Source organism: Globicephala melas, chromosome 11 (genome assembly GCF_963455315.2).
Source record: "Globicephala melas chromosome 11, mGloMel1.2, whole genome shotgun sequence".
NCBI classification, from domain to species: Eukaryota; Metazoa; Chordata; class Mammalia; order Artiodactyla; family Delphinidae; genus Globicephala; species Globicephala melas.
The window spans coordinates 62,568,091-62,594,711 of NC_083324.2; the positions used below are offsets into that span (position 1 = coordinate 62,568,091).

The window sequence follows — 26,621 nt, forward strand, 5'->3', positions numbered from 1 at the left end:
GGTCCTGACCTCTCACTCCCTCACCGCCCCCTCCCCACCTAAGCGCTGCAGAGCAGTTGGTCCAAGACACCTTCTCTTGTCAGCCGCGCGGTAACCAGGACCCTGTTCTCAGGAAAGAAGCAAAGAATTCACTTGTCCTCAGAACCCAGAAGCTATAGTACTAACCTGCAGGTGTTTTGAGGTAAATAAGAACTATTTATATTTACAGTATTATTTCTTTAGGAGGACGTGTCTTCTGGCTTAGGTTTCTAAGTTGCAGAGTGCCCGTGTTGGTGGCCACAGCAAACATCTCCTTTGGCAACTTCACGTGATGTGCTCTCTTTTGTGAGGTTAATTGTGGGAGCAGACTGGTTGGGTTCTACTTTGGTTCAGAAATAAGGTAGGAGTGACTTAGCCTGGTCTTTGTAACCATCAGAAAATGAAAACTGACACATGCCTGAAGTGTAGTGGCATGGTTAAAAAAAATCAGCCAGTGTCAATTCAGAGGCCCAGAAAGTAAATGTCTCACACCATTTGTAGGACATGAAAGAGCAGATTGGCATGTGGGGCTTTCCTTTGCACCAGCAGTAATGCATCAGTAAGTGTGTCCAGATATAATTCCAAGAGGTGATTTCTCTCGGGTTTAAGTCCAGTGCTGTCCAGTACAACTTCCTGCAGTAATTGAATTGTTTGCGATATCATTAGGGACTTGGGAACTGAAATTTTTATTTTACTTTAATTTTATTTTTTACAAGTTTATTTATTTTATTTTTGGCTGCATTGGGTCTTCGTTGCTGTTTTCTCTAGTTGCAGCGAGCCGGGGGCTACTCTTCATGGCGGTGCACAGGCTTCTCATTGGGTGGCTTCTCTTGTTGCGGAGTACGGGCTCTAGGTGCGCGGGTTCAGTAGATGTGGCACATGGGCTCAGTAATTGTGGCTCACGGGCTCTAGAGTGCAAGCTCAGTAGTTGTGGCACACGGGCTTAGTTGCTCCACGGCATGTGGGATCTTCCTGGACCAGGGCTCCAACCCGTGTCCCCTGCATTGGCAGGCAGATTCTTAACCACTGCAACACCAGGGAAACCCTACTTTAATTTTAAATCTAAAAAGGTCACACGTGCCTAGTGTTTACCATAAAGGAGAGGGTGTTTGTTTTTCCTTTCCTTTATCGAAAGGTGTCATTGTCCCCTTTATGAGATTCATCACAATTTTCCCTGCTCTCTCCTGAATCTTAAAATTTTTCACTGAGGCTTCATATTACTAATCTTGGCATGTGAAGAATTTGTTTGGGGAATGATGCAAGGAAGTTACTTTACGTAATCGTATAGGAAATTCATCATTTTACGCAGTGTTAAAATTGAGATTAAAGAACCTCCTGCTCTGTTAGCTGAAGTCCTGGTCTAGGACACTGGAGGAAGACCAGGCCAGGGCAAGGCCACGTTTATTTTGTGTAAACTTCCCTGACGTGCACCCTGTGTTATTCTGTGGTATGAAATGGCATTTCATAGTGGGGGAAAAGTCAGAATATAGCAGATATTATAAGAATTTGATGTAACTTTATTTTTGGCCGTGTGTTTCTTTTTTTTTTTTTTTTTTGAAGTATAGTTGATTTACAATGTTGTGTTTCAGGTGTACAACAAAGTGATTCAGTTATACATACATATATATACACATACATATATATGTATACACATATATATATTCTTTTTCAGATTCTTTTCCCTTATGGGTTATCACAAAATATTGAGTATAGTTCCCTGATGTAACTTTAGAGTAAACTACAAAAACGTTTCCTTTTGGGGAAAATAGAGCAGTTTAAAATAACATTTCAACAGTTATAGTCTAAAATGTCACCATATACAAAGGGTTCCTGGACCTGTGGTGGTCACCTCAAGTTCACCCACTGTTTCAGGCACAGCTGCTCTTCTGGTCTTGCCACGCAGGTCTTCCCTAAATCACTACAAGTGATTTTGAAACCAAGTAGCATCACCGTTGGTTCTAGGACCCCTTTGGGTGCTCCAGGCTTGAGTGTCTTGCTAGATACGGAAATGGGGGCCATCCAACTGGATGGTTGAAAGTGCTCAAAAATCCTGGTCATTAGTATTTGGCTGTGTGAGGAAACCATCTTCTGGGCAGAAGGCACAGTCACTAGCTTTAAAACAGTTTACAGTCTAGAGGCGGGACTACTGTGACATGGTCTCCAGGGGTGGGCCCAGTTTAGTTTATCTGCATCTCTGGGCAGCCAACCAGGTGATTACGCTGCAGTCAGGGTGGTGGTCAGGGGAAGCTCAGGGGTCAGGAGTGGGGGCTGTATTTATGATGACCCTCTCCTTTGCCTGGCCACCCCCCTCCCCCCAGGAAACCTTCTGATACCCCAGGCGGGACCAGACCCTCCTGTTACACGTGCCCCAGACCATTTAGCTCCCTTGAGTTACTGGCTGTCATTTCAGCCACCTGTGAGCTTGACAGCAGGAGCCACATCCACCTGGCTCTGTGCAGTGCTCCCAGCACCTGCCGACCACAGGACTTTGGGTGAAAGGACAAAGGGTGTGGAGGCAGCAGGGCGCTGTGTTTCAGCACTGATGGGTCATCAGCTAGTTAGAGCCTTATCACAAGATGGCTGCAGGCTTGTTCAGGAGTCGGTGTAAGGAGAAAAACAGGTCTCTTAGATGCAATGGGTGGTTCCCGCCGAAGTCAAGACTGCTTACTGCTTGGGCCGGTGGAATGGAGGAGCTGGCCCTGAATCCTGAATTGTGAATTTCTTTAGGGTGGCTGCGGACCCCGCCCTGCAGCCCAGTCCTCCTGGGCTGAGTTACCCCGCACCTTCCCCCTCCTCGGCATGACCACCTGGTTGCAACCCCTTCTCCAGGGTGCAAGGAGGCCAGAGTCTTCATCCCAGTGCCTGGGAAGCAATGTAGGACCTCACTGTCCCACAGGGACGCAGTGATGGGTTCCCTGTCTCCAGAGGTCAGACGCATGATAGGTTAAATACTTTAGAGAAGTGGCCCAGAGACCTTTGTATAATATTGTTTCAAAGGAATTTGAAAATTCCTTTTTTCTAATGTACACAGAAATTGACAGAGGAGCTTTCTCAGAGTACAATCTCCCTAAATAGGGAACTGCTTGTAGCTGCTTCTGAGTCTTATGGAACTAGATTGTTACCAAATTAAGTGCTGTTTTCACCTCAGCGCTGATGACTTGAACTCATCAGTAAGACAACTCTCTCGTCTGTTCAGGCTGCTGTAACAAATACCACAGACTGGGTGGCTTAAACAACAAACATTTACTTCTCACAGTTCTGGAGGTTGGAAGGTCCATGGTCAGAGGTGCTGGTAGATTTGGTTTCCAAGTGAGGTCCCTCTTCCTGGCTTACAAAGGGCTGCCTTCTCGCTGTGTTCTCACACAGTGGCGAGAAATCATCTTTCTCGTCTCTTCTTATAAGGGCACAAATCGCGTCACAAGGGCCCCACTCTCCTGATCTAATTACCTGCCCCCCCAAGGCCTCACTTCTAAATACCATCACATTGGGGGTTAAGGGCTTCAACATAAGAATGGTGTGGGGGGCGCTAACATTCAGTCCATAACAACAACTAATAAAAATTCATCAAAAGTTTATTTTCGTTGTCATCTAAACCTGCCAGGCTATTTCCCTATGGTTACTAACATTTTTTCCCCCTTTTATATTTCTTAGCTGAAGGGCAAACCAGTCTCTTGAATGGTACTATTTCTGTGATAGGGAGGACTGACTCAGATGCCTTCCACCTGGGACGGTGGGTCTGCAGACCAGAGCCCCCCTCAAAGGGGGGCTGCCCAGCCCCAGCTCCTCTGGACCCAGGCCTCCTGCTGGGCTTCTGTGCTTTGGTTTGTTTTTAAGGCTGGAATCTGGATTTACATGTGAAATGTCAGGTAGATAAGGTAGATAGTGGATGTATTGTTGCCTTTCTCTTTTATAATAAGCCAAACAACGTACTTTCTGGGGGCTGGTCTGCCACGTGCCACAAGTTTGCCATCCGTGTCTTGGGGTCTTGTGCGAAGGGTGCTCTCAAGGGTTTGCCTGACTGATCCAGCTCCAGTCTTTTCACCTACCTTTGGATGATGTGTGTCTATATGAACCGTGAATAGTGAGTCACAATCTTCATTATTAACAGCAACCATCATGACTTAACAGCGTGCGATTTCAGGGAAAACAAATGCAGGTTCTATTTGTACTCTGCCCAGAAAAGTCTTACTTTGGTATTTCACTCTTGATTTTTTATCAGAATTCCACCAGGTATTGTTATGAATGCACTAGTGCACCTTGCATTGTAAATTCTGTATGAGTTCAGAGTGGGGAAGTGGTCTTAAATTATTCCTGAAAAAACCGAAACAAAATTGCCGAAACTCCTAAACTAATACCTCTACATTGGTGTATTTGATTTTGATTTAACTGTCCATTAGTGAGGCTCATAGTGGGATGATTAAATAACCTACCAGTGAGGAAGTATAATCTACCTTGATAAGAACGCTCGGATAACCCCTTTCATAAACTTACAGTAAGCCCACCGAGGAAATACGTTGTAAAATGCGACTACTACGTGCAACTGCGATTTACAGAATCCTGGCTTTGAAATACTTCTTTCTCGAAGTACAATTTGTCAGAATGGGCATCCTGACCTTTCTATAAGGTGTTAAGTAGAACGAGGGAAGACAGAATCACATAAGAGCCCTTGTCCTCCCACAAGGCCACTGTTGGCCATTCTCTCCAGGTTTTTGCATTATGCAAACCTCACTCAGTAAGCACCGTTGTGTAAGCAGATGTGACTCCTCAGGACACTGTCATCCTTTCCAACCTTCACGTTTCCCTACTTTTCCTAAAGGTCGCATCAAGCACGAGTCTGGAGGAATGTTCATCTTTCTCTCCTTTATTTTCAATAGGTGGAATACATGTTGGTATCTTTTGATCATGAAAATAGAAAAGCCCAACTGGTACTGTCTGGAGAGGAACTTCTTGAAACTCTGCAAGAAAAGGGGGAAAGGACAAACCCAAAGTAAGCTGATGTACTGAAGGCTTCTTTGAGAGTTTCTGAAACTGTTAGAACCACTGGAATATCATCTCTCCTCCCACATACAGGAGACAGGAGAGCACAGCAGTATAGGGCTCTGGCTCTGGTTCCCAGTTGCCTGGGTTCAAATCCTGCTTCCTCTGCTTAATAGCTGGGTACCCTTAGGTGGGGTACTTAACTTCTCTGTGCCTCAGTTTCCTCAACTGTAAATCAGGGATAATAATACCTACCTCTTAGGGTGTAGACATTCTAAATACGTTAGTAAGCACTTAGAAGAGTAAACTCAATATAAAGTTTGTTTACTATTTAAATATTTTTTTAAAAAATTGGCAGTTACCAAGATCACAGACCATGGTGTCAGAGAAAACTTGCAGATGGGTTTTGCTTGGCTGGCAGGATATTTTTTAAATATTTCTTTATTTCAGTAGACAGAGGTGAAGGGGGCATGTACCTCCAGTTCATTTTTCTACCCACTACATTTTGGGAGGCTGGGTTTGCATTTGGAATCCAGTCTTAAACTGAAGGAGGCCTTAAATCCCCACGTCCTTCCCCGCAGAGTGGACAGGCTTGCTTGCCTTGGACAGCGCATGCCCTGTGTGTGTCTCAGTTACTTATAAATATTTTAGACCCAGCACTTGTAACCCTTATGTAGTTGAAAAGCTGTGGAAGATTAACAGCCACTGGGAATTGTAAAGAGTTCTTGGCTTCTTGTATACCCAGTCGTTTCTAAATTTTTGGAAGCAACTTTTTCAAAACTAAAAATGGAGCAGACTGCAGCAGAAGAATAAGATGGACTGAAACCTTTTCTCCTCTGTAGCCACCCTACCCTTTGGAGACCAGAGTATGGGAGCTACATGATCGAGGGGACACCTGGCCAGCCGTACGGAGGGACCATGTCTGAGTTCAACACGGTCGAGGACAACATGAGGAAGCGCCGCAAGGAAGCGACATCTCTGCTGGGGGAAAACCAGGCCCTCTGCACAATCACTTCGTTTCCCAGGTTAGTCCCTGTGTCAACGTGCATGGCTGGCATTTCAGAGCATCCGGGTATCAAGAGAGCAGATCACAACCCAGCACTTGACCCCACAGCTCTCATGCTTTGCAGACAGTTCATCCTCATCACACTGTGTCTGGTAGAATCTGTAACATTAGAGCTGCAGGCAGAGTCATATGCCAGCCTCTGCCGGTGGTGGTGGTGGCCGGGGGGGACTGTGGAAGGACCCGAGGGCCACAGACTCCGCAGGCCGAGGGGAAGGAGCAGTGCACAAGGAAGGATGTGCGTTACCCCCAGATCAGATCAGAGGGCCCCCCGACGGGGGGATGGCATCAGCGCTCCCAGGGTCTGTTGATACATATTAACAAAGAACAAGGGAGTCACTGGGTCATGTTTGGATTGTGCTGAAAAGATTTAGGATTTGTCATCAAATCTAGTTATGGCTAAAATTTCATAAGAGTAAATATAAGGTAAATATGAACAGTGAAATTCTGTCCTTAGCTTAGTATGAGGTACGTAAATATCACACAGTTATACATAGGACCTGTATGCATTCTTGCATACAAATCGTAAATCTGGTTATCTCTGCTAGATATCTGTCAGACTGTGGCAAAGTATGCTTACCTCCCCAAAGTTCAAAAGCACTTTGGGGATTGGTATCCGTGGCCTGGAACACTCTGAACTATTTTTATGCTTTCTTTTTCTTTCCTGATAAATGTCCACGATGAACATAGGCATTCACAGTCACACCACTGGTCTTAGGACACTTGAAGGGAATTTTGTTTTTTAAAATCTCCATGGTCACATATAAATAGTTGAAACCTTATTTAAGCAACTCATCAGACATTTAGAGAAGTATCTTTTTCCTTCTCTTAAGTTATTATGAAGGGAAGAGAGTTGAGCTAGGAATAAGTTTTATTCTAAAAATCTAATTTTTTTAAAAAAGCCTAACCATATCTTTTATGGTGAGAGGGTATTTTTGGATTTGTAAACAAAACAAAGATAATAATTATTTGTTTGTAGAAGCCTCACCTCACATCCACAGTTAAATGATAAGGGAAGTTTTATTTCGGGATCAAGAGGGAGAGCAAGACTCAGTTTCTTCAGTGTAAACAGGGTGATTCTCTTTCCGTAAACAGGTGCAACTGTAGTGTGGCCTAGCAACCCAAAACAGTGGTCGTGTGACTGTTTACATTTAAATCAATCCGACTTGTATACAATGAGAAGTTCAGTTCCTCAGTCTCATTCGCCTCCTTCCACCTGCTCAGTACCCACCTGAGCAGTGCAGGTCGTGAGCATTTCCATCCCTGCAGAGGTTCCGTGGGACGGTGCTGGCCTGGAGGAAAAGTGGGGCTGGGGGTGCGGGTCTGAGTCCTGGCTGCCCGCTTCCTGCCAAGTACACACGTGCTTCTCCAGCCTGATTCCGGTCAGCAGAGAGACCCCCAGATCTCAGTTTGTCACTCTCTGCAAGGGCTTTTCCTAAGGCTGCAGGCTGTCAGTGAATAATGTACGGAGCTGCAGGAACTCTGAGGAGCCCCATCATAGCTGGGGCTGTTTTCCAGATAAGATCAGCAAGTTCAGTTTTTGTTCACAAGGCGAACATGGGCGGCCAGTTTTATAAAAGGTGAGGTTGAAAATAAGGCACCGGCTAGTCTTGGCCCCCAAGCCAGAAGTTTCCCACTGCCGATCTACACCCTGCTTTGTTTCTCTGTTGGAATTAAAGCTCTTCCTCAGGTCAAGTGAGATAATAGGGTTGGGTTTCAGCCTCCAGAGGGAGATCCTGGGGGTGGACAGGGGCACCGGCAGAGAACCTGCCTGATCTGGACGGAATCATGAGGTGCCTGGCAGAGGCAAGAAGCAGGAGGCCTGTCCCAAGTCGAACCAAGCTGATGGGGAGGTGGTGGTGTGCAGGGGTCAGAGCTGGTAAAGGAAGACGCCTCAGAAACCACGTGGGGGAAACAGCCAAGGCAGCCAGGACGTAAGTAAGCGCTCTGCAGACCCTGAGTGGACGGAGGCTTCTGATAAAATCGGCAAAAGGGCTGCAGTCACAAGAGAAGAGCTTGGTGAGCAAGACAGACTGCAAAGGCGTGGCTGCGAGGGGCACAGTGTTTGCAGAACACCTGTGTGCCGGACCCGTGAAAAAGGCAACGTTACACATGCATGTTTTTAATCCCTGAAGACAGATTCTATCTCTTTAGTTCTTCAATTTCTTGTAGATTAGGCTGCCCTGGGTTCACACTGCCCGAGTTCAAGCCCAACCCAGTGGAAGGAGGAGCTTCCAAGTCCCTCTTCTTTCCTGATGAAGCGATAAACAAGCATCCGCGCTTCAGGTAAGTGTGTGGATGACTCAGATCCCTGGATCCCTGCCTTGGGGGTGCAGTGTCCCTCCCGGAGTCATTACTGAGCGGTTCCTGAACTCCAGCTCCTGTGGTAATTAACCAGAGGAGCCCACAGACCCACAGCTACGCCTGTTCTCGGTCCCCCAAGGCTGCTTGGTTGGTGCTGCTTGTTTCCAGGCTGGATCTGCCTGTTTTCCAAGTGACCCTAACGTTGTTCACTTAGCCACAGATGCATTTCAATCCTAGTTCTGTTAACACCTGTTTGGAGAAGCTTTCTTGTCATCATTTTTACCTTTTCCTCCTCTGAAAATGACCGCCAGTATCTGTGGTCTTCTCATCCCACTCCATATACCTTGACAATAAGGTAAAATGTGTACAATACCTGTGTATATAGTAGGCACACTCTACCTTCTGTTCCACTAACTCCTAAGTCTGTTGGTCTGTAGTTTTAATTCTAGGGTTTCAAGTTGCTTCAGTCTGATCTCAGCTTTGGACCTTTGAGTCTCACCTGTCATCCTGAACCCGGGCTCCTGACCTAGAGTTAGGGACCTGTGACTTCTCAGTGTTCATTCCTGTAACAGGTCTGCACACCTGCTACGTGCAGAGTCCGTGGGGAAGATAAAGACATATAAACATAGTTTCCGACATCAAGTGTTTATAGTGTGCCAAGGGGAAGGTGGAGATATTCAGCTGCAAGAAAAGGTAGATTATGACAGGTGTCCAAAGATGATAACACCAGAGAGAGGAAGGTGCTTCTGACTGAGGGGGTCAAAAGCAGGCCTCCTGAGAGAGGTGGCATTTACACCGTCGACAGCAGCACTGCCCAGTAAAACCATAGTGCAAGCCACACGTGTAATTTTAGTAGTAATTTTGTAGCCACCTTAAAAAAGTGAAAAAGGTGGACTTATAGTGTATTTTATTTAACTCTATAGATCCAACTTGTGACCAGTATTTTTTAATTATTAATAAGTTTTACTTTATTTCTGTACCAAGTCTTCAGAATGTGCTGTGTGTTCACCCTCAGAGCACATTTTAATTAGGACTGGCCGCACGTCCAGTGCTCACAGCCACAGCTTGCCTAGGGGCTTCTGGATCAGACATCGCAGGCTGGAGGATAGTATTAATGCTGCAGGATGGGTGGAGGGAGTGATGAGGTTCTGGGGTCCAGAGATGCCCGGGGAACATGAGTACCACAGTTTGGCTCAAGTCTTTGGACTTAGCATGGAAAATGTTAGAAACATACGGTGAGGCTAGACCACGGCAGACCTTGGACACTTGAGCTTGGTTTGGTGAGTCACACGGAGCCGGGGATCAGGGCTTGGGCAGGAGAGAGAATGACATTCTCAAACAAGAACCAGAGGACGTGGTATTAATGCAAAGCCTTCTTTCAGGAAATCCCCTCAGTCTCTCGGTCCACATGAATTTTCGGTAGGGATGTCTTAGAGGATTAGTTTGAGGGAGGATTTCATTCCATGTACTTGCATATTGTCAAATTCTTCTTTTGCATGATGGTTCTTAGGTGACCAACTTAGGACATTTGTTGTCTGTTTTTTAGTACCCTCACCAGGAACATCCGGCACAGAAGAGGAGAAAAGGTTGTCATCAACGTCCCAAGTGAGTCTACAGAGGTGGCGGGTGGGAGGGGACCCCCCCCATTGTTGTTAATCCTTGACTCTCACCCATTTCCTGCTCTTTTCTTTCTTTCTTTTTTTTTTCTTTTTTCAATTAATACTGCAGTATTTAAGGACAAGAATACACCATCTCCATTTATAGAAACATTTCCTGAGGATGATGAGGCAGCAAAGGCTTCTAAGCCCGACCACATTTACATGGATGCTATGGGCTTTGGGATGGGCAATTGCTGTCTGCAGGTATCATTTCAAATATCCAGAGAGGCAAGCTGTCCTCATCCGTTTCTATTTATTAACTTCTTTTCTTTATATGTGCATGTTTCCTTTTTAAAAATCACATTTTAATCAGGTTGAAATAGTAGCTAGTACTTCTTTCTGAAAACCAATGAAGTTATCTTAGTAAATTCACTGGAAGTTGTCTCTGGACGGAATCTACAGTTCACTACGAAGACATAGTTGTTAATGAACTTAAAAGGTGAAATATTCCGCAGTCACTGTCTCTGTTCTCTCTGTGCCTCATTTTTGCTGCCATCTAGTGACTAGCTTTGAGATTGTAAACATTGCTCAAATCTTATCATTTCTGAAAATGAATTCTGGATGCACTCCAGTGAGCTTGTGATCCAAGGGAAGGATTATTTGGACTTTAAATTTTTATTTTCCTGCAAGGCCATCTAGTGTTATAAAAAGAATAAATATTTAGCAGCCCATGTTTGCCTTACCCCTGGCTAAGTTTCACAGGAGGTATTGTAGAATAGCCTTTCTCTCAATGACTTGGTTAAAACTTCCCCTGGATCTAATCAGATTACTGGCACCTGTGGCAGGGATGGTGTCCCACCACACAGGGGACCTGGAGCGGGGAGCAGGAACCCATCGGGCTGCCCACAAGCCTGTGTCTGGGCTTTAGCTGTGATTTCTCAGGTATTTGGGTAACTCTCCTTCTTCTGGTCTCGGTTTTCTCAACAGCTGAAAGAAGGATTTATATTAAGGCTGCTTCTAGGTCTGTCTCTGAGCTAATATTCTTTAATTGTTTTTATTAACAACAGTATTGGTTTTAACCTTTAATTTGTTTAAAATCATGTTAGAACAGAAGTAAAAGTGGCACAAAATTAGAAGTTTCAAACTGAAACTTTCAAAAGAAAAAAAGAGGGCCTCTTGTTATTATCCAAGGAGATTTTATCCAGTTCTGATTATTTGCTGATTGGAGCAGTGTGTAGTCTGACCCCACATGAGCACCCCCCAGCCCACCCCCAGCCCTCAGTCTGCCTGCCCTCCACACGGCTGGGGACCCAGCATCCCATCATTTCAGGCAGCTGCACACAGACACACACCTTCTTGCACATGTATCTTGGATGTGTTTATTTTACAACTACGTATAATCAAAATTGAATGCCAGAGTCAGATTTTTACATGCTAAGTGTGTTCAAATAACCATGGCCAAGGATACCATTTCCCCTGCTTTCCCTGACTTATATAGGTGGCATGAAGCGTGTCTTCCAAACAAACCTAGGCTATGAGTTTCCTTCCAGATGGACACACTTCATAAAAAAGAGACCTGTTGACTTTTAACTGCCTTATCTGCTTCCCTATCTTAATTCCAAATATTGCTAAAGAGAACCATTAAGCTCTAGAACTTAGAGTGCACAGCTTTAAAATCTATCAGTGCTCTTGAAGGACCGATTGCCTCTTTTTCTTGGTTTAATATTAAACCAGGGTGTTTTGCCATGGACAGCACAGTTGCCCCATTCCAAAGGGATAGTCTTTCCCTTGAAACACTGTGTTTACACAAATAAATATGTCCTAATGGTAGGTAGTTTACATTTTTATTGCCTGTAGATACAGTTTTCCATCCAATTTAAGCTTTGTCATGGGTTTAAGGTTGTTTTCTTTTTCTCAGTGGTGTGTCCAGCCACCCCACTTTCAATACTCCACTTAAAAGTCTTTAGCACAGATAATGTAAGTATATGGTAAATGAGACAAATTCCATCAATCACCACAGAAATCTCTGCTTTATCTCTTAAGTGGAACACTAGAAACTACTTATTACAATAAGGCAAAAAAAAATGGTTTCAAAGTTTTTGTTTGTTTGTTTTTTAAGGTTACTGAGCATCTTACTGTACAGAACAAAAAGTACTTCAACTATATTCAAATTCTTGACTCTTGGTGGGGGACTTTGCAGGAATCATTTAATAAGTTCATGCATATTGTGATAGGCTTCCCCCCGCCCCCCAAGAAAATCCTATGGCTTCGACACTGGGTTCTGGACAAATTTTAGATATTTAGGTTTCTAACATCAATTTTTCATACTTTCTCTTTTTTTTTCCCTCATCAGTTTCCTGGTGACATTGCTTCTTTTCTTTATATGATACTTTAAAAGGATACCAGAATCCAAAACCCTTCATATATTCATATCTTTTTAAGGTGTTAAGAACTCTTTTTTTTCTTCCCCCATTAAAGCCTTTACCACAGTGATGTCTCAATGGCTCAATCAGCCCTGGGGTAAAGAAGCTAGTTACTAAATATACTTAGAATAACTAAGTCGTATCACTGTTCTAACTCGGCTATTGAATTCCAATTGCCAATTTTCTTAAGCATATTTTTCTAGGGTTGACTTTTTCAGAATTTGCCTGTGAATTGTCTAGTATATACTAGGCCATCTAAGAGAAGCCAATCAAAAACCTGAAAAGAAAAAATGCTTGTCATAGGATCTTCTTAAAAACAAAAATAACAGACTCTAAAATAGCTAAGAGTAACTCAAAAAAGGACCTAAATAAACTAAGAGATGTATGTTCAAAAGCATTCAGCAGTCAAAACACTTGGGGGAACATTTAGGTATCCCTGATCTCAATCCATATAAGTTTGGGCTATAGGGTCAGCTTTTCAAGTATCCCACCATTTTATAAAAATAAAACTTATCTTTGCTCCTGTGTTCTCCTTTTTAGCACCCTCTTTCCTTCAAGATACTCTATTCACTTAATAAATATTAAGGACTAAGTGGGTGTCAAACCCTGTCCTACACACTGAGGATAGAGAACCGCAAGGCAGACCCCTGCCCTCCTAGGGCTTACACTTTAGGGGTGGGGTCACAGCAGATAAGCCTGTAAATACTCTGCTCGCCATCTCCCCCACTTCTCATTTAACTCTTACCCACAGACAAGCTGATTTCTGCATTCCCACCTCTTGGCAGAAACTGCCCTGGTTTGGGTTATTAGTGACCTGTCAGTTCTTCTCAATTTCTGTTTTCACCTTTGACATTCTTGCTCCTTTACACCTGTGACACAGCTCTTCTCCGTGTGTTGAATTAATTTGTAATGGCTGGGTACCTATCATTATGTTTTAATTAAAATATAGCACTGACTTAATAATTCACATAGAAATGGTAGGAAAGTCAGGACACAGTAAATGGTCTGAATCATCGTTTTCTGTAGTAGTCAGTCACCACACTGACGTGAAATGCCATGAATTCAGCGGTTAGACCCTTGAGTCTCCAACAGAAGTCCTCTGCCATTTAAACAAAAACCAAAACAAAACAAAAAAAAGCAAAGTTGAGACCTGGCTAAAACTACTGGAACTAACAGGTTGCGATTAGAATAGTAAACATTCACTCAGCTGCTAGTTCAACTATTAAGCACTTAAATTATTTACTGCACCAACACAAAATCCAAACTGTCATTATTAAATAACAACAGAACATGAGAACTGTTCCCAGTTTGCAGTTATTACAAATGTGCCAACACAACCACAATTTGCGGTCCCTGCCCCTTCCGCTGCCCCAGCCCTGCAGAGGGCAGCACTTTTTTTTTTTTTTTTTTTTTTTTTTTGGTTTCTTTTGGGTAATTGCTTTAAGAGGATTTGCACTAATCAATTACGTGATCTCCTTCTCTGCCTAACTCTTAAGTCCTACTTACCCGTCTTGTGCGGGCTTCCTGGGCAATCTGCCCTTCTTAGTACATCATCTGGACCTACTCCCCAAATACTTCTCCAGCTCGGATTTTTCTTCCTGGCCCCAGCCCTGGAGACCAAGCCGCTTACAGGGCTGTTCCGCTCTTCCTTGGCCTCATAAGCCCATTGTGTCTTGGCGCCGCTGCTTCCCATCTGTCCGAGGAGCACCCAGGCCAAAACCCAGGTCACTCCTCACTCCGCTGTGCCCACTGGTCACCAGGCCTGCTTTGGCCCTGCTGTGCCTCTTCCCACCAGACTTCCTCAGTTTTTTCCTGGACAGTTGCGGTGTTTTAACTGCCCTCTCTTCCTTCCTCCAGTCCTGCCCCCTTCCGAGCTATCCCCCACTGCGCCACCAGTGAACTCTGAAACCCATCCTTCGCATCTCCAGATCCCCCTTTTGTACCAAAATGTATACAAGCCCACAGATGTGGATGGGCAGCTGTAGAAGGAAATAAGTCAGTGGAAGAGGAAACGCCTGGCTGAACTTCATTGTTAATCTAGTTCTTATTTATAGTAGATGTGAACATGATTAAAGCCATTTTCTAGCAAAATTCATCCGAGACAGCTCTTAAAACTCCTGTGTTCAATGTTGTCATCAACGGAATGACCATCACATGCCATGACCAGCCACCTTCCTTCTCAGGCTTGGCTCCTTGTGGAGGATGGTACTGATTTTGTGTTGTTGTTTAATAACTTGGGATTCTTAAACAGGTAACGTTCCAAGCCTGCAGCATATCTGAGGCCAGATACCTTTATGATCAGTTGGCCACTATCTGCCCAATTGTCGTAAGTAGAAATCACACCTAATTTTAACTACTTCTTTGTATAAAATAAAGACTGCACGTGCAAAATTTGCTGACCATGTACTATTTAAGTCCAGTTAAGACTTCATTTAGAACTGAACTAACATGAATAATATGCAGACTTAGAGCTAATGGATAAGAGTCTAAGCTGTAGAGTTTACCGTTGCCAGTAAGGCATTTTTGTGTTGAAGTGTCGAGCTTGAGCGTAGCCGTTTTCCCCCTCCCATCCCGCCTGTCCTCACGGTATAGAGAAGATGATTTAAAAGAATCAGAGGCAAGGATTGGAGTCACTTCTGGTGTATTTCACCATGAGAAGGCAGGTGCAGTAGATGTAGTAGAAATCTGTAGGGGTTGCATAAACTGATTCTTCCAGACCAGAGGTAACTGCATGAAGCTTTTTTCAGCATGTAAATGACACTTTGAACTTGCAGGTGCTGACTTCTGTTTGTTTTTAGATGGCTTTGAGCGCTGCGTCTCCTTTTTACCGAGGCTATGTGTCAGACATTGATTGTCGCTGGGGCGTGATTTCTGCATCTGTAGATGATAGAACTCGGGAGGAGAGAGGACTGGAGGTGGGAGTGATTTTCCTTAATAGTCTTTTAAGTCCAGCAGGTAAAATGGGGATATTGTCACTGCTTACAGTTTTGAAGTCGCCCTTAAATTTTTATCCTGAGTGGGTTAGTCACACATGGGAAGAAGCTGACAGGTTATCAACCTGTCTTTGGCTCCACAATGTGTGTTTGGGGTGAGAATGTAGGAAATGTGATTTGCTTGGCGGCGGGGGGGGGGGGCGTTCAAGTTGATTTTCATCATTTGTTGGAACCAGTACTTGTTTTTACCTTCTAAAATTAGTAGTACAAGTTTTCTGTATTTTGAGAGTCAGTGCTGATGGCTGTTTTTACCAGAAAGCTTTTTGGTGCTACGTGAGTGCTTTGTCTGTGGTGCTCTCTGTTGTGGAAAGTGTCATCTGTTGTAAGGTTCTTTGGCCTGTTACAGAGGGTTAGGTTTGCCTAATGAGGTAGGTTTGTGCCTCTTGTTTGCATGTTGAACTGCATCTCTCCAACCAAGACTGTGCGTCAGAACCACCTATAGAGATCTTTAAAAATAAGTACCCAGGCCCACCCTAGCCCAGTGAGTAAGTATGTCCAGAACTGGGACCTAGACATACATGTTACTAAAGGAGCCCTCACAGGTGATTCTGATGTTCTCGACTGGGCTGCCCTATTGATGCTCTGCTCTTTGTGTAATTGTTCATAAATTGTTGAACATGCCTTCTAAGTAGAAATAAACCTTAAAGCAGAAATCATTTTAATAGCTTTGTTTTACATTATAGTTTTATAGTTTTGCTTTCAACATTGGCATTTTCCTATCTTAATGAGAATGAAGGTGATCCACTTTAAAAAAAGAAAAAGAAATATATATATATATTTAAGTCATGTCAGAAAACAGACTACTTAAATTGTCTCCAGATTTTTTTTTAATATAATTTTTCTAATACTTTTCAGGATTAACTAGCTTTTTTTCGGGATCTCGTGTTCAGGTTGGACAGTTTTATGTAATTACATATATAGTATATAGGCTTTTAATATAATTATTTGGGGCATTAGTTTGTTTCCACATCATTTTATATGGCATTCATTTGTATTTTTTTCAATTTTAGCCGCTGAAGAACAACCACTATAGGATCAGTAAGTCCCGATATGATTCAATAGACAGTTACTTATCTGAGTGCGGTGAGAAATATAATGACATCGACCTGACGAAACACAAAGAAATCTATGAACAGCTGTTGCAGGAAGGTGAGCCTCTGTTCCTTTTGTCTAGATTTGATTGTAAGCCTTTAGTTCTTCAAAGCCCTTTTAAATTCCTTTGCTGACTCCTGGCCTGGCTTCTATTTTTAGTGTGAAGTCTCTTAACTTTTCTCATGAGGCTGCTTGTTCTTAAAGTTTCAAGTTCCAGATACTTGTGAGATCTTAACTTTTAGCAAAAGGAGCTGACTTTGGAGGTCTGTCCCTTGGTCCACAGCTCTGCCCCCACGGGCGTTGTGTAAGGAGCGAACACACTCCATAGGATGAAATCCTGGGAGACACGAGAATCCTGCACAGCCCAGCCATTTCCTAAGCTTCTAGATGCCCTTTCTTCAGACTTCCCGAGCTGTCCTGCCGTCTTTCTGGGCATGGAGAACAGCTCCGATGTGAGTGGTGTGACCTCTCTCTGCAGGCATCGATCATCTCCTGGCCCAGCACGTGGCTCATCTCTTCATTAGAGACCCGCTGACTCTGTTCGAAGAGAAAATCCACCTGGACGATGCCAACGAGTCCGACCATTTTGAGGTATCTGGTCCGCTTTGAAGGTGTAGCACTTCACTCTCCAGGGTGGAGGCCGTTGTCTGGAGGGGCAAGGAGTTGATGACAGTAGAAGCCTTCTATGACCTCCATGACTGCAGCAAAGATTTTAAATTCGTTCAAGTACCCTTATTTTATGATTCTTACTCTCCGGTTCTGCATTTTTCATTCAGTATTTTCTCTTATTTTCATAGCGATGAAAAATGCAAATATGCGGCACAGGAAAATAACACGACCGCTTCTTTCAGGACTGCTGTCGTGTCGCCTGACTTCCGTTAAGCACTTGCTGTTTTGTCTCCCTAGCAGGTCACACTCCACGAAAATCTTAAATTGTACCTTTTTGTATTTGTATATTGAAGAGTATTTGGTATGGACAGTAAACAGTCTGCTTCACGTATTAAATATCAAATCATCTTAATACCTTACTGGAAAATTGGTTTTATTCTCTGCTTTTTGAATACAGAATATTCAGTCCACAAATTGGCAGACAATGCGATTTAAACCTCCTCCTCCAAACTCCGACATTGGATGGAGAGTGGAATTCCGGCCCATGGAGGTACGCAGCCCGTCGGCAGGAACCGACTTGGACGCACCCGTTCCCAGCCACCTGCCACCCACCCGCACCCTTGTCAGAAGCTCGGGTTACTTGGAAGGCAGCACAGATCACGTGTGTGCGTGTTACACGCAAGTGCAGCAGCTCGGGAGGACTGCTTCTGAGAATAGATTGTGGGCAGAGGCTTCCAGACCCAGGTGGGAGGTTAGGAGATGCTTGGGAAAGACATGACCCTCAGGGGCCTCTCAGGGAGGAGCTGTTTGCATGGTGGGCCCCTAATGTCTCGGGCCCCGTGTCCAGGTTCAGTTGACAGACTTCGAGAACTCCGCGTACGTGGTGTTCGTGGTGCTGCTCACCAGGGTGATCCTTTCCTACAAACTGGACTTTCTCATCCCGCTGTCAAAGGTAAGGATGAGTTTCAGTGTAGGGCTGGGTGTCTGTAGGTTATCATCCATTGCTCATTTATGTATAATAATTGTTCCAACTCTGACCTCACTTAGGATTGTTCCTCCCTTAGAATAAAATGCTCTTCTTCCACCCTTTTTTTTTTTTTTTTTCTTTTTAAACCTAAGTTTATGCTATAGATTTTGGTACCGTTTTGGTGGAGACTCCTGGAAAAAAATGTTAATAGTAGCTCCTTACTCAGCCCATTTGGAAGACATTTAGGGTTGCATTTGAACAATCTCTAGTTTCTAGAGGCTTTTGACTCAAGATGATGGCGGGAGGGATTCCCAAAAATGGGTTTTGTCCTGTCCAGTCCCAGGCCGATCACGATATTAGACTCAGGACGGAGGGACGTGTAACTTTGGTAGTGCAGGGAATGGAACCAAACTGGAGAGGTTTCTGAAGAACATAGTTGACGCTGCACTACTGGAAAAACAAATCTGAATCAGCCTCAGCCCAACAAAAACCAAGAAGGAGCTTTCTGGAAGCAGTTTCCCGGCAGAGCCTTGGAACAGTTCCAGGCTGTGAGGCAGCAAGGCTGGGGGCCGCGGGGCAGTAGCCAAGTGAGTATAGAGACCTTTGGTTCCTGGCCGGTGGGTCTCTCGGCACAGAGAGTGGCTGGGAAAGGCTGCCGGGCGGAGTGAGGGTCTGCCGGGGCTCAGGGCTGGAGGGAAGAGAAGCAGAGCTGCCCTGTCCCAACACACACACACACCCTGAATGTGGTACAGCCACTGGGGAGATGAACGCACATAAGGAGGGTTCACGTGAGCTGCCAGTTTATGAAATACACTTGACATGCATGTAACTTATAGTCAGTTCCTCCGTATCTGAGAATTCAACCAGCAGCAGATCATGGAATACTGTAGTATTTACTGCTGGAAAAATCCTCATATAGGTGGACCCACATTGTTCTGGGGTCAGATATAGATGTCTGAAAGTCAGTATAAAATTGAAAACTTTTAAAGAGAAGAGCCCATGGGCCTGCAGAGTCTATTATCCTCAGTGAAATACAGTTAATTTTTTTTTTTTTTTTTTTTGGCCGTGTAGCATGTGGGATCTTACTTGCCTGACCAGGGATCAAACCCGCACCCCCTGCAGTGGAAGTCCAGAGTCTTAACCCCTGGACCGCCAGGGAAGTCCCAAAACACAGTTAAGGTAGAAACTGGAAAGAATTTTAAAATAAATTCTCATTAGTGCCCTCGAAGAAATTCTAGAGAAAGGTCACATCTTAAATAAACAAGCCCTGTGGACCAAAGAACATTTGGAAAGTAAGAGTTCTCAGAAACACGGGACGTGGTAGCCACACTCAGTATGCTCACCAGTAAGCAGGTGTGGTTGAAGACCAAAGTCTGTGATTTAGGGGAACCACACTGAGATTCATCCCAGCAGGATGGCAAAGAAACAGAGATTATGGGAAAAAGGATGAGAGGATTTCTCTGGAAAGTTCAGGGTTTGTATCAAAATTTAGAAGAAGACAACAGTCTATACAAAAGAGATGTGAGATACAATAAAGAAAATAAAGAAATAGAATTTCCCCTGAGTGAGAGAGTCCACTGAGGATGAGACAGAATTATTCAAAGAAGAACCCAAGTCTAGGAATTTCTGAATCTCAAAGAGAAGATCAGTTGTCCAGACAGGAGAGGAAATTAGGATACCTAAACTTCCTGCCAAGAGGGAGAAGAAAATCAATTGATATCATTTCTCATCTACAACATTAAACGCTAGAAGAGATGGCGAGAGGTCTACAGAATCCGAAGGGTAAAGAATTAGAACCATGCCAACCAAACTAGTCTTTAAATTGCAAGTGATTCTAACAAAAAAGATCACATTAGGGCTAAATTAAGCCAGAAATCTTATCTAGCAAGGGGATAGTGGAAGGAGGGGAATGGTAGATACTTCTTAATGCTTGACATTTGGAGAGAGAATTTCAAAACTACTTGTCTAAAAGTAAGAAAGACCACTAATAGTGTAGAAATAGGATTTGTCGCCTCTAATCTCCTAGCTAAAGAGGTGGGAAAAAAAACAAAGCTTCCTGGTGCCACAAAAGTGGGTCTGGGGCCATGGGCGTGATAAGACATTATGGTCCAGAGAACATACAGTGGTAAAATAAGATGAAAACAAATTTGAATAGACTAAATTCTATTCAAAAGCTAAAATGGGTGATATAAAATAGCAATGTAATGGTACATGTTGTTTGCATAAGATATACTTAAAACAAGGACAGATGTTGACAGTAAAGAGCTCCATATGACCTCTTAACAATTCAGGAAGGGCAAAGTCTTAACAGACAAAATGTGAGAAGGTCTTAAATGAGATACAGGAAACAATTTTATATACTCTTTTCAAGATAACATTAGAGCCATTTTCTTTTTTTTAACATAAAGTGTAGCAAACATTTCTCAGCAGCATAAGAAGAATTTAAAAGCACTGTAGTACGGTGGGTAAGATGTGGCTTCCGGGTGAGCACTCAACTCATAAATCACTTGCACTACTTACTAGCTTTTTCACCTGGACAAGTTAGTTGTCCTCTCAGTGCCCCAGTCCGCAGGTGTAGAACAGAGACACATGGGCTGTCGTAAGGCCATGTGGGGTTCGTGGAGTAAGTCACTTAGCAGAGTTTCTGGCGTGTTACTCAGTTACTGACAGGCCATATAATCAAAGGATGAGAAAGACCACAGGGGAATTAAATGACACAGTTAATAAGCTTGGTTGTGTCGCCTGATCACAAATCTTATACCATGGCACACCTTTTTTAAATGCCCTGAGGAAGAATAACAAAAATTAATTAAGGAAAATTTTCACTTCTCAGAAGTAGACACTGTATAGGATACATGCCCACCAAAGTTGAACAAGAAAATGTTCAGGAAACATTTAACTATTGGAAATTTTAAATCGTTTTCCTAGTAGGTTCTAGATTAAGTCAAAACTAGAATTATAGATGCAAACTAGTATATATAGAATGGGTAAACAACAAGGTCCTACTGTATAGCACAGGGAACTATATTCAGTATCCTGGGATAAACTAGAATGGAAAAGAATACATATGTGTATAAGTAAGTCACTGCTGTACAGCACAAATTAACACAATATTGTAAATCAACTATACTTCAATAAAATTTTTTTTAAAAAACTAGAATTATAGATTGTTTAGGAAAATGATGCCAGCAAAGATAATTTCTAAGGGAAAATCACAGCTTTAAGTACTATAAACAGAAATATTAAAAATAAACCTAAGTAACTAAATAAGAATGTAAAGAGCTGTAGTAAAATTACAGCTTTGTAAAAGGAATTCATAAAAGCAGAAATTAAAACTGATGATCTTTGTGAGTTTTTGTCGAGACTAAGAAAAATACAAACGTTATTAGAAGTGAAGCCAGATGTTCCTAGCCAGGATAGAATTTGAGATTGCTTGAATATGTTCCTGTATCTAGATTAATCCGAAGGTCATATGTGCCTTAAAACAAACAAAATAATGATAGGAATTGATCAGTGTGAGGGGGCAAAGCTAAGTAACCAAAGACTCTGCACTGACCGTCCCTCTTCAACATGACCTCTGACTTGTGTCTGTTTTGAATATGGAGAGTCCCCTAAGATTTCATTATAGAAATAAGGGACTACTACTAAAAAGTTTTAAAAGCTCTACTTTGAGGGTCTTAAAAAGTCATTGGAGAAATGGAGAATTCACAAATAGGGGTTGGGGTCTCCTGAGGGAGTGGGCACGGCAGAGCCGCAGGTGGGCAGGCAGCATCGGTGACCCGCCCTGGGAGGGGTCACCTTATTCCAGATCCCACAGCCCGCCTATGAGGCAGCAAAGCCCCAGAGGCAGGGAGGGCACAGCCCTCAACTCTAGGTGGCAGGAGAGGCAGGAGCGTGAGTCTGGGCTGTGAGGAGGGACCAGCCCCCTGACCTCCCAATGCCATAGAGTCATCCCAGGGTGTCTCAAGGGACCTCGAGATGTGGGCGGCCTACGTGAGTGTAAGTTTCGCATTGATTTTTAAGGTAAGCTTCTCTTAGAATTGCCCCATTGTTATTAAAAAGCACATCCCAGCAGTCTGGGGTTGAGGGACACAGCCCCACATGACAGTGCAAAGTCTTATCTGGCCGCCAGCAAGCGCTGGCTATGGGAGGCTTCTTCCCAGATGGGTCAAGATCGCGAGCTGAGCGAGGCACCACAGCCCCCAAATGCGCCGGAGCGGGAGTGCCCTGACTTTGGCAATGTTCTCACTTGGCTGCGATGGTTTTCCTCCCTCAGGTTGATGAGAACATGAAAGTAGCACAGAAGCGAGATGCCGTCCTGCAGGGATTGTTTTATTTCAGAAAAGATATTTGCAAAGGTACTGCCTCCTCTTGCATTTTTGGGGTCCCTGTAGGCCACACGGGCCGCTAACACCCTCTGCGCCCCTCTGGCAGGTGGCAACGCCATGGTGGACGGCCGCAACAAGACCACGGGCAGCACCGAGCCAGCAGCCGAGGAGTACGCACTCATGACCATCGACACCATCATCAACGGCAAGGTAGGGCCCGCGCCCCAGCTACCCCGCCCCTCCCCCACCCCACCCCCCGCCCCCGGGGAGTCGGATGACAGCGCACCCCGCTTCTTGCAGGAAGGCATGTTCCCCGGGCTGATCCCCATCCTGAACTCTTACTTGGAAAACATGGAGGTGGACGTGGACACCAGATGCAGTATTCTGAACTACCTGAAGCTGATTAAGAAGAGAGCATCCGGTATGCCATTCTGCACTTTGCTTTTTTAAAAATCTCTTAACGTAGGCGGAACCTCACAATCTTACAATATTCAGTTTTTAAAGCAGTCTTTTATTAAAGTACATGGTATCCTAAATCAATGAACTTTCCCACATTGTGCCGTCTCGGCGGTTGGATGCACCTTGTAATCTTTGACAGTCACCGTTTGATTAGCAGTGCTTTTGTTCTTGCTGGTTCATACAATAACGCTGCATCTTTAAGCCGATGGCCTCTTAGGCAACGAAATACAGTATCTGGATTGCCTGTTCGACATTTATGCCCGACTGTGTGTGTCGTGAGGCACCCTGGGCTCTTTGCACAGTGAGTCTAAGCCAGTCCTCAGGTTAACTAATAGCACAGCTAAGACGGTGGCCCTCCAGCCTGCCTCCCTACAGGGGTGCCCTGGAACCCCACTTTCTCAGCTTTGAGATCATGGTGGCTGGGGAGCTGTCAGCCGTGACTAAGAGGACAGTAGCAGTGGCATCTGTATTTTGCTCGAGGCTTCTGTAAAATTTCCAGATCCACAAAGGATATACCCCACCCCGCAAATGCTGTATCTGCCAGTTTCTATCTTCATGCATCTACTTCTCATTATTCTCTCCGCCTCTTTGATCAGATGGCTCTGGGGAACTCGGGGGCCCTCCTGTCCCGGGGCAGTCTCGTGACACCGGCATGGGCAGGACTTGGCCAGATGGGAGAACTCGGGCTCTAGTCCACACACATTGGCTCCCGTGTCTTAAAGCCGACAGCATCACCATGTGGGTGGCATCTAACAGGTCCCATAGCAGTGGGATGTGTGTGTTCTCACTGCCTGCCTACAACATGAAACCCTTCCCCAGGAGGAAGCCACGTAATACAGCTCATCCTGGCCCCTGCCAGGTGGCTACACCAGAAGGCCACACTGATTCTTCTTCAGGATTGTATTATGTGGGCCAATAAATGTCAACTTACGAAAGAAAAAGACCAAACAAACAAAAAAAAACACTACCATTAAGTTGTTAAAAAAAAAAAATTTTTTTTTCAGGAGAATTAATGACAGTTGCCAGATGGATGAGGGAGTTCATCGCAAACCATCCAGACTACAAGCAAGACAGTGTAATAACTGACGAGATGAACTACAGCCTTCTTTTAAAGTGTAACCAAATCGCAAATGAATTATGTGAGTGCCCAGAGTTACTTGGACCAGCATTTAGGAAAGTAAAGTACAGTGGCAGTAAAACTGACTCTTCCAACTAGACGTCCTGCAGAAGGAGAAATGCTTCACCGTGTTAGTGAAGGACTGACCGTGAAGGATCAGCCCATGTGCATGGTGTGAGGACCAGATAATAGCACTGCACTGTTTCTTGCGCTGCTCGGCAGAAGTGGGTTTAGGCAAATCTAGAGTTTATACAGTGTACATGTACATAGTAAAGTATTTTTATGATTAACAATGTATTTTAATAACACTGTATCTAAAGTCATTTGTGAGCTGGCTTGTACATTTTTCAGTTCTGACTCTGGAGCAACTACTGTGGAAACGGTTTTGTAAATGTAACTTACTGATAACTATATCTGCATTCCAGAGTTTAAAATGTTTACTGTAAATTTTGGGGTTTTTTTAAAAGACTTTACCTGGACCTGATTCACTGAAATCTATCACTTCACCTTGAAAACAGTTTGTCCTGCTAATTTTCTTTGAGTCCTCTCCCTTGGCATATACATGAAATCACTATTGAATCCACCAAAGTGCTTTGAGGGGAAGCTTAGATTTCCGGCACCTTATCCATGACGATTCTTTTGTAATTGGAATAGCTAACCCCTCGGTAACCCTGTCCTAAGCTTTTCCCACTAAACAGAACCCACTGAACTGACAGTACTTTCTGTCGACGTTTGCTAATTTTGGCATCAAGTTTGAAGACAACTCTGGAGAAAGACTCTGAGTTCACGTGTAGTGATTATTGGGGGTAATTTTTTTATGGAAAAAGGGGAGAATTGTTTTTCTTCTTGTACATACCAAGAGTAATGTCAAAAATGCCACCAGCTCTTCTGTTGTGGTCACCTGTTTATTCTGATTGCGGCTATCTACTTAAATTTTCAAATCAAACGCAGCTGCTGAAGTTTCTGTTTTGCTACTTTTTCTCTAGTTTCCAGTAAGCATATTACAGACATTCTTCTAAAAGCCATTCATTCTAGATTTTACCTGGGGATTATTCTACATACTACTTACCTTCTCTGTGAAACTCATAAATTAATCATGATATGCACTAAGTTTTGTGAATCAGGACCCTAAATGTTTAATTGTAAATAATTTAAGTTTCACAGAATTGTTAGAGCTTTTTGTTGAAGTTTTTTTTCCCCAATTAGTTAAAAGTCTTAAAACTGCTTCTGAAAAAACTATGTATAGTAGATTATGCAAACTTTACAGGCATAAATATCTAAACTGTCATGCTAATTTTAAGAAATGGCCATAAGCTTCAGCTAAACCTGTTTGTGTATAGATACTAGGGTTTGTGCTATATTTCATACATGCATTTTGGAGGATTAAAGAACACCTGGTTTTCCTTTGCAATTTGCTTGTGTAAATTCAGTTTGTAAAAAGGCAGTAAAGTGTTTGTGGTATGAGGAAATAAAAGAATGGAATTGGCATTGTGAAAACTCTTGAATGTGTGAGTTCTACAACTAAACGGATGGTGGTGAGGGTGGTTTTTTTTTAATTAGCCCAGATATGCCAGGAAATAATTTCTTCATCATGATCCTCAGCTCCTTCTAGAAAGACTCATAGTGATGAAAACAGATGCCTCACCTCCCTAGTAGCTGTCAACCCCTGTGGGGAGAGGAGAAATGACCACTGGAAGTGAATTTTTCTTCTACTCCAAACTGTCGCTGTGCCAAGTCAGTGGTCACATGGTGAGTTACAGGTAAATCGGGCTGTGTGCGCACTGGGGTGCTGTCCTGCTCAGACTGGCTCAGCAGGCCCTGCAGAGAACTGTTTCCAACCCATGTCTTTGGACTCACATCCCTCTACTACCCCCAACCCCTAGTTCATCTTGTCCACCCACTTTTCTCAGCTTCATCTGCTTGTCTACTTTTAACTGAACGATCCTAGGGCAGGGTCATTGTCAAATTAATCTGCATACATGTCTCTTACTGAAGTGCACCTCTGGCTCTGTGGGCCTGACATGGGGGCCCACGTTCCTGCATTTCTAAGAGGCCCCCAGGTAATGCTGACGCTGCTGGTGTGTGGGCCACGTCAAGTAACAAGGACTTAGATCACTTCTGTACCTCAGACACAAATCAATTCTAAGTCTCAAATGACACTGGTCTTCAATTCGAATGTGTGTTTATCTGAAAACCAAATAACGGCACCCTATCTATATCCAAGACAGAAAGTACCACCTTTCATAAGCTTTCCTGCCTGAACTCAGCTGAGGGTTCAGGGCTTTGGGAACAGAACGATGAACACTGAGATAAGCAAAGAGGGCCTTTTCCTTGGTGGAAATAGCTGCGGCTGAGCCCAGACCCTCACTTAGAACACAACTGGCCCTAACTTAACCCATCCAGTCTCCTGGATTAACAAGCGGTTTCCTCCTGGTCCCAGGCTGCCTCTGCCCCTGCCACCGGCTCCTCCCTGAGGCTGTTTGTGAGCCTTCTGTCCCTCAGTGGAGGGAGCTGGCCTTAGCCGCCGCCTTCTAAACCACCTACATGAAAGTTAACTAAGAGTGGAAAGTGTGGAAACCCAGGATGTGGTGAGAGGCCATGTCTCAGGAGGTTTCTTGGGGATCTTGCAGAACAAAATGTGACAGTATCCTTCAAGCAACTGGTGGTGTCTGA

The 26,621-nt window shown here is 44.0% G+C and overlaps 1 protein-coding gene across 1 annotated transcript in view; it reads left to right on the plus strand.

The window, feature by feature from the left end:
* GCLC (glutamate-cysteine ligase catalytic subunit) overlaps positions 1-25,439 on the plus strand; it is a 38,215-nt gene extending 12,776 nt beyond the window's left edge. Inside the window, exons 2-16 of the mRNA XM_030841001.2 lie at positions 4,893-5,005; positions 5,838-6,020; positions 8,231-8,344; positions 9,909-9,967; positions 10,091-10,224; positions 14,635-14,709; positions 15,182-15,298; positions 16,387-16,525; positions 16,947-17,059; positions 17,535-17,627; positions 17,925-18,029; positions 22,321-22,402; positions 22,479-22,582; positions 22,673-22,793; positions 23,836-25,439. Coding sequence (XP_030696861.1) covers positions 4,893-5,005; positions 5,838-6,020; positions 8,231-8,344; positions 9,909-9,967; positions 10,091-10,224; positions 14,635-14,709; positions 15,182-15,298; positions 16,387-16,525; positions 16,947-17,059; positions 17,535-17,627; positions 17,925-18,029; positions 22,321-22,402; positions 22,479-22,582; positions 22,673-22,793; positions 23,836-24,047 — 1,764 coding nt within the window. The 3' untranslated portion in view covers positions 24,048-25,439. The remainder of the gene's footprint in view (positions 1-4,892; positions 5,006-5,837; positions 6,021-8,230; positions 8,345-9,908; positions 9,968-10,090; positions 10,225-14,634; positions 14,710-15,181; positions 15,299-16,386; positions 16,526-16,946; positions 17,060-17,534; positions 17,628-17,924; positions 18,030-22,320; positions 22,403-22,478; positions 22,583-22,672; positions 22,794-23,835) is intronic.
* The last annotated feature ends 1,182 nt before the right edge of the window (positions 25,440-26,621 follow it).